The 12,651-nt window shown below is 37.2% G+C and overlaps 1 protein-coding gene across 1 annotated transcript in view; it reads left to right on the forward strand.

Annotated features, from left to right (window-relative positions):
• Nucleotides 1-12,422, forward strand: part of LOC150085573 (DDB1- and CUL4-associated factor 10 homolog) — a 209,703-nt gene extending 197,281 nt beyond the window's left edge. The window contains exon 8 of the mRNA XM_090373353.1: nucleotides 11,074-12,422. Within this exon, the coding sequence (XP_090229479.1) occupies nucleotides 11,074-12,111 (1,038 nt within the window). The 3' untranslated portion in view covers nucleotides 12,112-12,422. The remainder of the gene's footprint in view (nucleotides 1-11,073) is intronic.
• The last annotated feature ends 229 nt before the right edge of the window (nucleotides 12,423-12,651 follow it).

The raw sequence follows: 12,651 nt of genomic DNA on the forward strand, positions 1-12,651 counted from the left end.
GCCCTTCCGTGTAATATTGTTCTTACATCTGGGGCGGTGCCCCCAAAACCTCTCTAGATTCCATTCAGAAGAGGACAGTAAGGTTAACTAACAACTACTCTCTATGAGAGTCTCTGCACTCACTGTTTCATAGACATACTGTTTCTGCTGCATGCCTTTTCTATAGATACTTCCATAGGCACTGTTCTTCTGAATTGGCTTCTATAATTCCCGCTCTCTCTCTTTCAAAACAGTCCGAATGCTTGCCGCCACCAGCCAACATCCATTTACTGTCCTACTTCAAACTCACAGAACCAACTTTTCATCTTCCTGATTTATTCATTCAACTGCCGTTTTCTGGAACAACCTTCCTTCATACATATTTCCCGAAAATTACAGTCTACAGAAGTTCAAGTCTAATGTCAACAAATATCTTCTTTTGTCTTCTTAATCTCCAACTCAAGCATGGTACTAAGTACTATAGGTTCTAATAACTCTCGTGTTTGGGGTTTTCATTAAAAAAAAAAAAAAACCCTTTGATCCTCCTTTGTGAATTGGGGTCACATTTGCACATCTCCAGTCCATGGGTACCTTCACTGAGTCCATCCACCCCAGGTGCCTTATATTTATCTTCAACAGTTTCTGCTCCGCTTTGCTCTTAGTTATTACAAAATCATTTAGCTCACTGCGAGAATTTAATATACCTATGGCCTCCCATCCCTGAATAACTCCTCGTGTGTAAATGTAGATGGAAAATACTCGTTGTTTGCTAGTTAACCGAGAAGGATCATCAACAGTTGAACCATTGATATCAAGCAGACCAATCTGATTCATCCCCTACCTTCTAGAGTTTACATGAGTAAAGAACTCTTTGCAGTTTTTCTTTGCATCCTTTGCCTGCCTAACCTCCTTTGTGACTTGATTACAGAACAGCTTATATCTACCATAGGCTTCTGTCACACATTAACTTATATGTATTCCATGCATTTTTCTTCTCTGCCACATGTCTCATTAATTCATCTGACATCCATATAGGCCTAAACCTTGAACAATATTTCTTAGTTGGTATGAAAAGCCTCGTATCTTCCAAGATTAATTCTTTCAATGTTTCCCATTTAGAATTTGCTGTTGGTAACATCAGTTGGTCCCACTGTATAGAATTTAAAAACTGTATCAGACCTCCGTAGTCACCTTTAAGAAAACAAAAACCCTTCCCTTTACCCTTGATGGTAGTTACCTCTTTGAGTAAATCCCACTTCAGCACACTGTGATCACTGCCATCTAGTGGTTCCTTTATCTGCAGATTCTTAATGCATGAAGAATCACTACTGATAATCAGATCAAGAGTATTACTCTCTCTGGTTGCCTCCCAAACATGTTGCTGTAGAAAACAATCGTCCAATAAATCCACAAAAGCTTTGCTAGCGGGTGAGTGACCAACCCCAAGTTCCAGTCAATATCTGAGAAATTAAAATCCCCCATTATAAGACAATCTGATTTACTGGCCCACTCTTTCTATGTACAATTGCTCATTATACTCATCCGAGTCATTACACCTATAACTATTCGGGATGCAAAGAAACACAGCAAAGAGTTCTTTACTTATGTAAACTCTAGAAGGAAGGGGATGAATCAGATTGATCCACTTGATATTGATGGTTCAACTGTTGATAATCCTGCTCAGGTAGCTAACAAACTAAATGAATATTTTGCATCGACATTCACACATGAGGAGTTATTCAGCGAGGGGAATGCCAGAGGTGTATTCAACTCTGGCAGTAAGCTAGATAATCTTGTAATAACTGAGAGGAAAGTGGAGGAGAAATTGTTGAAGATAAACACAAAAAAGGCACTTGGGGTGGATTGGATCTATCCAGTTATATTAAAGGAGGCAGCAAAGGAAGTAAGAAAACCCTTAGCCATAATTATGAGAGCTTCCTTGGACTCAGGGGAGGTACCCATAGACTGGAGATGTGCAAATGTGACCCAAATTCACAAAGGAGGATCAAAGGCTGACACAAGTAATTATAGACCTGTGAGTTTAACTTCTGTTCCAGGAAAATTAATGGAGGCACTGTTTGAAGAAGCACTGCAGGATCATCTAGACAAGACTTCAGTTATAGCTCGGACACAGCATGGTTTTGTTAAGGGGAAGTCTTGCCTGACCAATTTCATTGAATACTATGATGCAGTCACAAAAGAACTGGATGCAAGGAATAACTTTGATATTATATACTTGGATCTTAAAAAGGCTTTTGATACTGTTGCACATGGAAGACTGCTGCACAAATTGCAGAATTTGTGCTGCAGTCTTCCATGACTACTGGAAAAATGGATAAAACGGGTGGTTGAGGGGGAGAAGACAGAGAGTGGTAATCAATGGACACTCACAATCAGGGTCCATTATTGTTTTCTGTATTTATAAATAATATTGATGATGGTATATCAAGCTTAATGTCCAAGTTTGCAGACGATACAAAAGTTGGCAGGGTTGTTAAGGACACTACTGACGCTATGTTGCTGCAACAGGATCTGGAAAGGTTGAGCATATGGGCTGAGAGGTGGCAAATGAAGTTTAACATTGACAAATGTAAAGTACTACATATGGGAAACAGCAACCCCAGAGCATGTATGAACTCTGTGGTACTACACTGACAGTGGTAGAGAATGAAAAGGACCTGGGGTTAATTGTGCAGGCAGATATGAAGTTCTCTGAGCAGTGCAGATGGGCTGCAAGAGTAGTTCATGGTGTCTTATCAATGATATACAGGAAATTTTTGTAGCAGGGATAAGGAGGTTATTATTTCCTTGTATAAGGCAATGATCAGGCCACACCTTGAGTACTGTATACAGGTCTGGAGGCCTCATTTTAAGAAGGATGTAGAGCTGCTGGAACGAGTACAGCGAAGGGCAACAAGATTAGTGAATGGAACAAAGGGTTGCTTTTACGAAGAAAGGCTTAAGTTTTGCAATTGCAGTGTCTGGAGACTAGGCACCGGCGAAGTGATCTGATAGAGGTGTATAAAGCCTCGAATGGTTTGAGCATGCTCAATGCAGATGGGATTCTGCCTCTTGCTCAGAATAATCACCTGAGAAGGCATAAATTCAAATTGGTGAAAGACAAATGTAGGATAGATGTCCAGAAATATGCCTTTAGCCAGTGGGTAGTTGGTTGGTGGAACAGACTTCCATCCCTTGTTGTGGAAATTGATAGCCTAAGTAAATTTAAGGCTCAGCTGGACAGGTATTTCGAACGAATGGAGGGGTGAAGTGGAAGGTTTTTTTTTTTTTTTTTTTCTGGCTGATGCTGCATAAGCCTGCTTTCTTGCATCATATGCCTCTACTAATGCTAATGCTAACACACTTCTACTCTCAATTTTGCTTTGCCAGTGTTTATGTTACACCAAACTGATTCGATACTGCACTGTCCAGCCCAGTTAACTGGCTGTACTTCTTTGAATTTTGTGTTTCTTAACTAATAGCATAACTCTATCTTGTCTTTTCCTTTCTGTACACATTATACTCCCCAAATTCCAATTCTGCATTCCTTATATCTGTGACACCACATCTCTGATATCCCAGCAATATTTGCCTTTGATGTTTTGATCATCACCTCAAATTCATCAAATTTATTTACCAAACTCCTAGCATTGGTGTACACACAAGTATACATGCACCTGTTTTTATTCTTAGCTACGCTAACACAGCCCATGTATTTACTTGTTCCGCGATGACTACCAGCAGTCTCTAAAATCCCCACACCTTGTTTTTTAGGCTTTTGCTCGTTCCAGTAGAAGCAGTGCAAGAATCACTTTCATCTCTGGCAGCAGCTACTGTTGATCTATTAGTCCGTGTATCCCCCCAAACTAGAAGTTTTCTGACCAACCTAACACTGCCCTGATAGCGTCAGCAAATATTCTTGCACCATTTCTATTTAAGTGTATCCCATTGGTGAAGAAGCAGTCTCTCCTGTTAACAAGCACAAACCAGGCTGAAAAAATTTCTACCCCACGAGCCTTGCACAATCTCTCCAGGGTCATTGACAAGGCTCTCGTCAAATACTCCCTTGTATCGTGTCTGGGCAGAATTGTAGACACTTTCAATTTCAGTCCTAACTCACAGCTTTTTTTCAGTATTGACCTGTACTTGTTAAGTAATCCCACTGTTCTCCTACTCTTAATATCAAAGGTGTACAACGATATCACCTTTTGTGCCCTTAAAAGATGATAACTGCTGTACAACGTCATCAACCTTTGCCCCTAGCAGACATACTCTGGTCCTGTTCCACCTATCGTTTTTTGCACAATATATTTCCTGTTTCCCTTACAATAGAGTCACTGACAAAAACTAGTTTCTGTGGGATCAGCACATTCTGCCTTGGCAATTGCCAGGTGTTTAAGTGCAAGCTCTGGCGTTGATGTGGGCAGCTGAGAGCTTGATGGCCCCTTCAGTTTAAATCCTTTGAGGGCATCTACCATGTTCTTCAAGCTCTCATAAAGGCCCATAACAATGGTGAGTTAGCACCTGGTTTCCTCACACTCCTCACATCGAGCACACGCAAAGACATTCCACTTGGCAACATCATGTCCCTTTCCTGATAACTCCACAAATATCATACATGCAGTACATTTCAAAAGGCTGTGATTCAGAGGAAACCCCCCCCCCCCATCTCAGGTCTTCTCTGAGCCATAGCACTCCCACTGCCTTGAGCCTTTTGCTTTGCTGCTGTGGTGTGAAGCATGATTTCGATTCAATTTCAATACAGTTAAAAATATAAAATGTAACACTAAACTTATATCCCAATGCAGTTAAACTCTATTTATATATATTTCAGTATTGAGTTTTATCTCCTACTGAGTTACGTTATGTGAATTTCGTATCTCCTATCAGGTTAAGTTATATGTATTAAGTTATAACGTTATGTTTGTAAAATCTAAATCGATATATGTATTAGATTTTACAAACCGTGGCCACATTACAAACGTAAAAAAGTTACGTTTGTAAAATCTTGGTAGTTATAATAGATAATAAATTTAACTATCTGTTGCCACCCATGTGGTTTGAACTGTCACGCTAGCTATCTATGCCAAATCACTGATTCTAAAAACTCTACGAATATTACTGTCGCACATTACACTCTACGTGACAGGTTAAATTATTAAAATGCATAAGTAGTGCTATAATTTGTAATTTATAATCCTCTGCTGATGCTGATTACACTGCTACAAGTTACATAAAAACTTTCAGTATCTGCTATATCGATAGGAAAACAATGGCGGCAGATTCAAATGCTGCTTTTATCATACATAAAGTTTTCAGGTGATACGAAGGTTGGCAAGATAACAGTAATCAGGGTGTGCTACTCCAAGAAAAGACCTGGATGAATTATTCACGTCTTCTTAGAGCAGAAGATGTACTTAAAACTAGCAATAGAGGTTTAATGTTGATAGATGGAGGGTACCACATTTCAGTAACTCAGATCCCAGAATTATCAAATGGATAGCACCACACTCGAAGTAATGGAGAATTGTAGTCTGACATGAAGTTCTCTGAACAGTGCAAATGCTACTAAAAAAGCTCATTGGGTGTGGTCGACGATAAACTGTAATTTTGCCAGCTATGAAAAAGAGGTGGTTATACTATTGTTTAAGGAAGTGGTTAGGCCGCATCTTGATTATTGCATAAAGGTTTAGAAGTCTCATTTTTGGACTGAAATAGATCAGTTGGAACTGGTGCAGAGAAGAGCACAAAAGGGTGCTCTTTACCAAGAAAGATTTGATTGCTGTAAACTACAGTGTCTGAAAACTAGCCTTGTGCAAGGAGACCTGGTTGAAGTGTTTAGAGCTTTAAATGAGTTGAGTACACTAAATACTGAAAACATCTTTACTCTTTCTCAAAGGACACAAGGCAACATAAATTTCAATTGTAAAACGATGGTTGCATGAACTAGATGTGCAAAAATTTGCTTTCAGTCAGAGAGTGCTTGATTCTTTGAATAAATTTTCATCTAATGTTGTTTTTACATGGGCAGTTTGAATAAATTAAAAAACATACTGAACAAATTATTAGAAGGGATGAGCAAATGAAGTGTGTTTTTTTGCTTGCATCATTTTGCCACTACTATCGCTAATGCATGCTACTGAAATAAAAAAGATTTTGAAGCACGTGTGCACACTTCCTGTTTTTGGGTAAATGTTAAGTAGGCTGGTAGAACAGTGGCAACCTCTGACAAGTCTATTTAAAGAAGTAGTTAGAAGTGCTGGAAAAATCCATGAGCCCATTTCACATTTCTAAATTGTAAACTATAAGTGATCACTGACGAGTACCAGTGTCTCGTATATAAATCCATTTCACTATTCAAAGAAATTTTGAAAGGATACAAATTAATGTACTCCACAAGAAAAGGAACTCGATAGGAAACTTCTGGTAAAAGCAATCCTAAATAAGCCAAGCAAGCTTACGGCTCTAGGCATGTCATCCTCACTTGTGCAGAAAATCTGCATGTTCTTACTTTTGGCTTGAATAAAGCAATTTGTCTATTTCTTTAAACGTTATGCAACTGTTTGAAAATCTGAACATCCTCACACCCATTTACTGAGATCATTACTCCCAGATATTTTGAAAAATGTGATGCATAAATTTGTTTTACCAGCATTGTTAAATCTCCACTTCAATTTTGGAAGCAGAGTAAATTACCAAAGTAGACCGAATTGGTAAGATGATTCTGGTTTAGTCATAGATACTTCAACTGCAAAGATTACATAGTCTAGAACAAGAGAAGGTTGCTTGTTTATTTGGTAAGGATGTACAAGGGTGGATCAATAAGTAACGCACTATAAGCTGTAACATCTTAATCTGAGATATTTTAACCATACTTCACATACATACAATACAGTATCAAATTTGTGAAAATATCACTCAATGTAAGAGCCACCACATTCACTCATTCTTTCCAAGCAGTGAATGCACTTTGATAAAAATCAGGAGGCCGATGTTTATACCAAAAGTTTAATGTCAGAAATCAGTTCCATATCACTCTCAAACACATTACCCAGCAGCCTCAGTCTACTAAAAGAAAAAAGAAAGAAAAAAAGGGGAAAAAATGATGAGGAGAGGTCAAGGCTATGGGGCATAGGGGAAACATTATGCTCCACCCCATCTGGACAATCTTTGACAGTGTCATCTGCACTGTGTGGCCTTGCATTATCCTGATGAAATGATGACCTGCCGATTCATTTCTTATCTTCTAGTTTTCAGAGCTCGATTAAGCTTTTCCAGGAATCTTTCTTTGTTGGTGATTGTTTCACTTTCCAAGAAATCAATAAAAAGTATGCCATTTTGAAATTATAGTTACCAATATTGATGATTTGGAAAGTTTTGGTATTTTATTTACAGGTAATCAGGTGTGCCTATTTCATGGATTGTCATTTGGTTTGTGGGTCATAATGGAAGAGCCATGTTTCATCACACATCATGATCTCTTTAAAGCACTCAGGACCACTAGCACCAAACCTCTCCAGAAGATCACAGCTCTCTTTCCTTGCAGGGATCGTCTCTCATGTGAGCAGCTTAGGCACCCTCTGAGAACAGATTTTTCTGTACTCCAGTTTTTTGATGATGATCAAAGCACTTATTTGACATTCTGCAGCATCCTTCACTTGTCCGGTGGTTATGCACCCATCATTTCAAATGAGCTGGTCAATGAGTTCTTCGTTTTCACTCTTTGTGAAAGACATTGGTCTTCTGGCTCTTGGCTTGTCCTTAATGTCAAAATCAGCTTCCCAAAACCATTGGAGCAACCTCTGGATGTTACTTCAATTAATTGCTCTATCGCACATCATTCCCAGAAACAGCTGTCACTTTGTCTGTCCATATCTTCAGATCTGAAAACACCAGAAAAATTATAGTAGATATGTTAGTGGATAATTGGTAGCACAACTGTACATTATAAATCCTCCCCTTCCTCTGTGAATAATTGAGTATGAAAGGATATTCAATAAGGGGGGGGGAAGGAAAAATGCACTTCAGATCTCTTTCAGATGAAACTTTAAACTGAATCTTTTGAAATGCTCCTGATAGCTAAGTCTAAACAGTGTAGCTATCATTATGATCAAAATTTTGGCTCACCATTTCTGGAGACTTCAAAGTCTGCAGCAGAATCTTTTTTAAAGCAATCACAATCAGTTGATCTAACATAAAATCCAAACAGAAATCCACAGATAGAAGAAATTCTAGGTAAGCCAATGTTTTAAACCATACTGCACCTATTTCTGTATTTTAATATGAAATGCATATGTTGTTGCTGAATTTAAATTTCTAGCTCAATTGATTGAATTGAGCTAGTAATTTTAATAGCTGAATTTTTGATTTTAGCTTTTTTTTTTTTTTTATGAACATGCAAAATCAGTTATGAATTTGGAATGGTATGGCTGATTTATTAAGCTACATTTTGTTTATGAGAGTTTGCTGCAGACATCATTAATGTGGGATCGTTCTGGGAATCAGCATGTCAGAGCCATACAGGTGCATATCATTCTGAGAGCATTTTAGTCTATCAGAAAGCTTTTTTAAAAAATCTATTTACTATGAAACAAGTAAATGCTACAATCAGGGTAAATTCTTAGGATCATGCTACCTGTATAGGATGACACCCCGGAATTCAAATAAAATAAACTACAAAATAAAATAAGAGGGGGAAAAAAGTGACACACCTCCAGTTAGTGCAAACACATGATTCCCTGTTCAAGGAGATACACTCCCAAAACCATCAGAGAATGAGTGCTACTTACCTATAAAAATGAATTAAAATGGAATATAATCCTTTTTGGCACAAGTGCTGATATTCTTTCATTTTTTAATTTTTATAGGTAAGTGGCTTTGGTTGTGGGGATGCATTTCCTTGGGTGGGAAGCTGTGCACTTGCACTATTGGGGGTGCAAATTGTTTTTTCTTTTTTTTTTTTTTTTTTTCTCTTTGATATTTTCTCTTTGATTTTTTTCTCCAATATTTGAATATTGGAGTGTCATAATATACAGGATATATTATGACACTCCAATATTCAGACAGTTAAACTGTCTGAAAGTTAGACAGTGACACTCCAATATTCAGACAATTAAAGTCTGACAGTTATTTCTGTCTGATTTTAATAGAAATCTGGCAGTTATTTCTAATTTTTTATTTATTTATTTTTTTCCTTACATATTATTAGCTATGTGGTGCAAGAAAGCCTGAGACTTATGCTGCACCAGCCAAAAAAATTCCCGAGTTACCCTGAGAGAGAGAGAGAGAGAGAGAGAGAGAAAAGTAGAAAGGAATCACCCAAGAAAGAGAAGAATGATTATATCCAGCTCAGGACCCTGGGTGTGCCAAGCCTATACTCACCAGGTGTGAGCCCCTGGGGTTGCTCACATAGGCTATCCATATACTATATTATACTGTAGCTGAAGCACTGCATACATTAGCTAACTTGTTTATTATAGTTTTGTAGATACAATCTTTATTACAATTTAACTATTTGTAATAACGGCTGTCAGATAAGTTTGATTTTGGGAGCTAGTGTGATATACATATAACAAGGATGGTTGCATGAACTAGATATGCAAAAATTTGCTTAGAATCCTGGAAGTCCTATGAAGATTGACTGAATGATACCATTCAGTTAATCATCATAGGACTCCTTGTCACAGCAAATACATGTTATAATATGTATATGCTGGGTTCCTTCAATATTGCTTGCAAATAAAACATGATATGGAAGCTGAAAAGAGCTTTAGAATGCCATCTCAGCCAAAGGAGCCATAAAGCTCTTAGGCCTAGGCAAACTAGGCATGTGTCTAGGGCCTGTATTTTGAGGGGGGGGGCCTGTAAATGGCAATGGACACAGCCAAAATCAGCAATATCCAGTAGCGTAATGATGAGTATGAGTGCCCGTGTTCCATATAAAATTTGCAAATAAAATATACTTTCAAATTGTAATGTAGCTTCTAGTCAAAATGCACATGTCGTCGATATGTTCAGATTTATTTGCTTTACATTTTTATATTAATTGTGTAATCCTAATTTTCTGAGGGTCCTATGCTCTATTTTTTTACTATTAAAGTAGGGTGTATGGTCCCTAGAAAATATTTGCCTAGGACCAAATATTCCAAAGATAGACCCTGTTCATGATAAACATTTTTACCGGGGCCCCCAAAAAAAACTTATGCCTAGGGTCCGCATATCCTCAAGTTAGACCTTGCCTAGAGGGGCAATGCTATGCATTCTTTATTAGAAATTAAAGGTTTAAATCAGGAGAAATAGCAACTTTAGAATGATAATACAGTATCAGTGAATACCTGCTCTGAGCAGGAGCAGAATTATTACCAGTTAGGTCTGCATAGGAAGAGGCATTGATTGCTGCATGCACATAAGAGGTCAGAGGTCATAAGTTGTTGCAAGCAAGAATAATGGTAAAAATAATGCTGTGCATTAAAGACATTGAAAACATATGCAGAAAGAAAAAAGTAGGTTGCACAAGTTAAAAATGTTCTTAACTTGGATTCTACATATCCCAAACGGGTTCAGATTCACAGGGTAGTGTCACTTTCATGTGAATTTGCACAAATCATTAAACCAATTAGTCATTTTATGCTGGTTGCTAGACTGGTCTCTATCAGTCTGTCATCCAACTTTAATTGTCTCTAAATTTGTCTGTAATTGTCTCTAAAAGATAATCATAGCACAGCAGTTGTTAAAAACTGGGCTGACACCACTATGCAAATTCCTACAGAAATTTCACAGAAAGCATATTTTATAGTGCATTAAGTCTAAAATATTGAAGTGAAAATTTTAACAAACATTTCACTTCTAAATTTCAATTTTAAACGCTATCAATTAGCTAAATTATTGTTACTGCGATTAGCCAAAGCAGAAATGTATTAGAAAAATTAATTGCTTTGAAACTTTAAATTGTAAAATACATTATTTGAATTTCAACCCAGGGGTAATATTTATTCTGAGATAATTAATTGTAACAGTTTGTTTATCTGTGAACTTTAAAATTCTGGTAATTTACAAGTGTTTTTTTTTTTTTTTTTTTTTTATGATACTTTTTAGTGGACTTGCATTCATGATATCCAAGAAAGACCATGTGAAGAGCTGATAGAGGATGAACTGCAACCAGATAAAACTCCAAATGCTTATATGATTCCTTCTGCAAAAGAAGATAATACAACAGTTGAACGTATGGGGGAAAGTACAGAAGATTTTAGTAGCTCTGTTCATACTAGTATTGGAAATGAACTAAACAGAAATGAATCTAATAGAGTTTACAGAGATCAATCAGTTGTGCATATTAGGCTGAATTATGGACGATCTCAGAATCAAGAAATTGAACTAGAACAAAGAGAGAGACTCCATGGTAGCTCAGGAACTGCATTTGAGAGCTTCAGATTTGGTAATATTGAACTGCATATTTCCCGACGTAGAGTTGCACGTGCGCGTGCTTCTGTCAGTGCAGCCATGTCTGCTGCCACTACCACAACAACCTCAACTAATACTACTATGTCTACATTACCACCAGTTTCTTCCACATCTCCATCTGTAAGTTATCTTCATGAACAAGGTTCAGCTGGTCCACATTCTAGTTCATTGGGAATTGATGAAAGCAGTAGCAACAGTAGCGTTGGTGAGGAGTCCGGAAATAACTCTGCCCAGGTTATACTACGTGAAAGGCCAGCGTTTTTTATAAGGACGGGGTCAGAATTAGGAGCGCATACATTCTTGCTATTAGGCCCAAACAGAGTCCCAAATCAGGTTACAAAATCCCATAGAATATATCAAAATATGCCTCGGTTAACTCATTATATTGAAGAACCTAATGTGGGGCGAGGTTTTATTAAAGAACTTTGCTTTAGCCCTGATGGAAGATTAATATGCTCACCATATGGGTTTGGGATAAGACTGTTAGCATTTAATTCTATGTGTAGTGAACTCTGTGATAGTGTTCCTGAATCTCCAACAAAATTATTTGAATTGGCCACCAGTTTAAATCATGCTAATTACGTTGTGAGCACTAAATTTTCACCAAGACACTATTTGATAGTATCAGGTTGCCTGAGTGGAAAGATATGTTTTTACCAACCTATACTGTAGCAAAATTTATTGCTAAGGCCTGCTTCCATAGCATATTTGTTGTAACAAACAAATATTAGTGCTTCTGTTGTCACTTTCTAGATGAACAGTTTCAAACGTACTTTTCTGTAGGCAATCCTAAAGATATTTACTTTACTTATGTAGAAGAAATATTTATGAGTGTGACCATTTTCTGATATTTTCATTCCAGGCATTGCCATGTCTTGTTATTTAGCTTTTTAATGGTTGGAAAAATTTGTACAGATATATAAAGGATTATTCTTAAAAAGGTAAGTGAATGTGCATAAAATAAGAACTGCAGCAAGCCTTGTTCGAAGGGTTTTTATTTTTTTTTTCTACCATCATAGTTAAATTTCCCCTTATCGGGTAGTGAAGTAGTCCACATTTTATATTTTTTCCTTAAAGAAAGACTGGCAAATATTTTCCATTTCCAAAGTGTGTACATTGATTATTGCTACTGAAAAATTAGTAAAATTTGGTTGGGATTTTGAATAAAAATTTATTTTTTATTTTATATTTTTTTTTATTAATGTCACTGAG

The sequence above is a fragment of the Mastigoproctus giganteus genome, chromosome 5, assembly GCF_048544385.1.
Source record: "Mastigoproctus giganteus isolate SK-2022 chromosome 5, ASM4854438v1, whole genome shotgun sequence".
Classification (NCBI taxonomy): Eukaryota; Metazoa; Arthropoda; class Arachnida; order Uropygi; family Thelyphonidae; genus Mastigoproctus; species Mastigoproctus giganteus.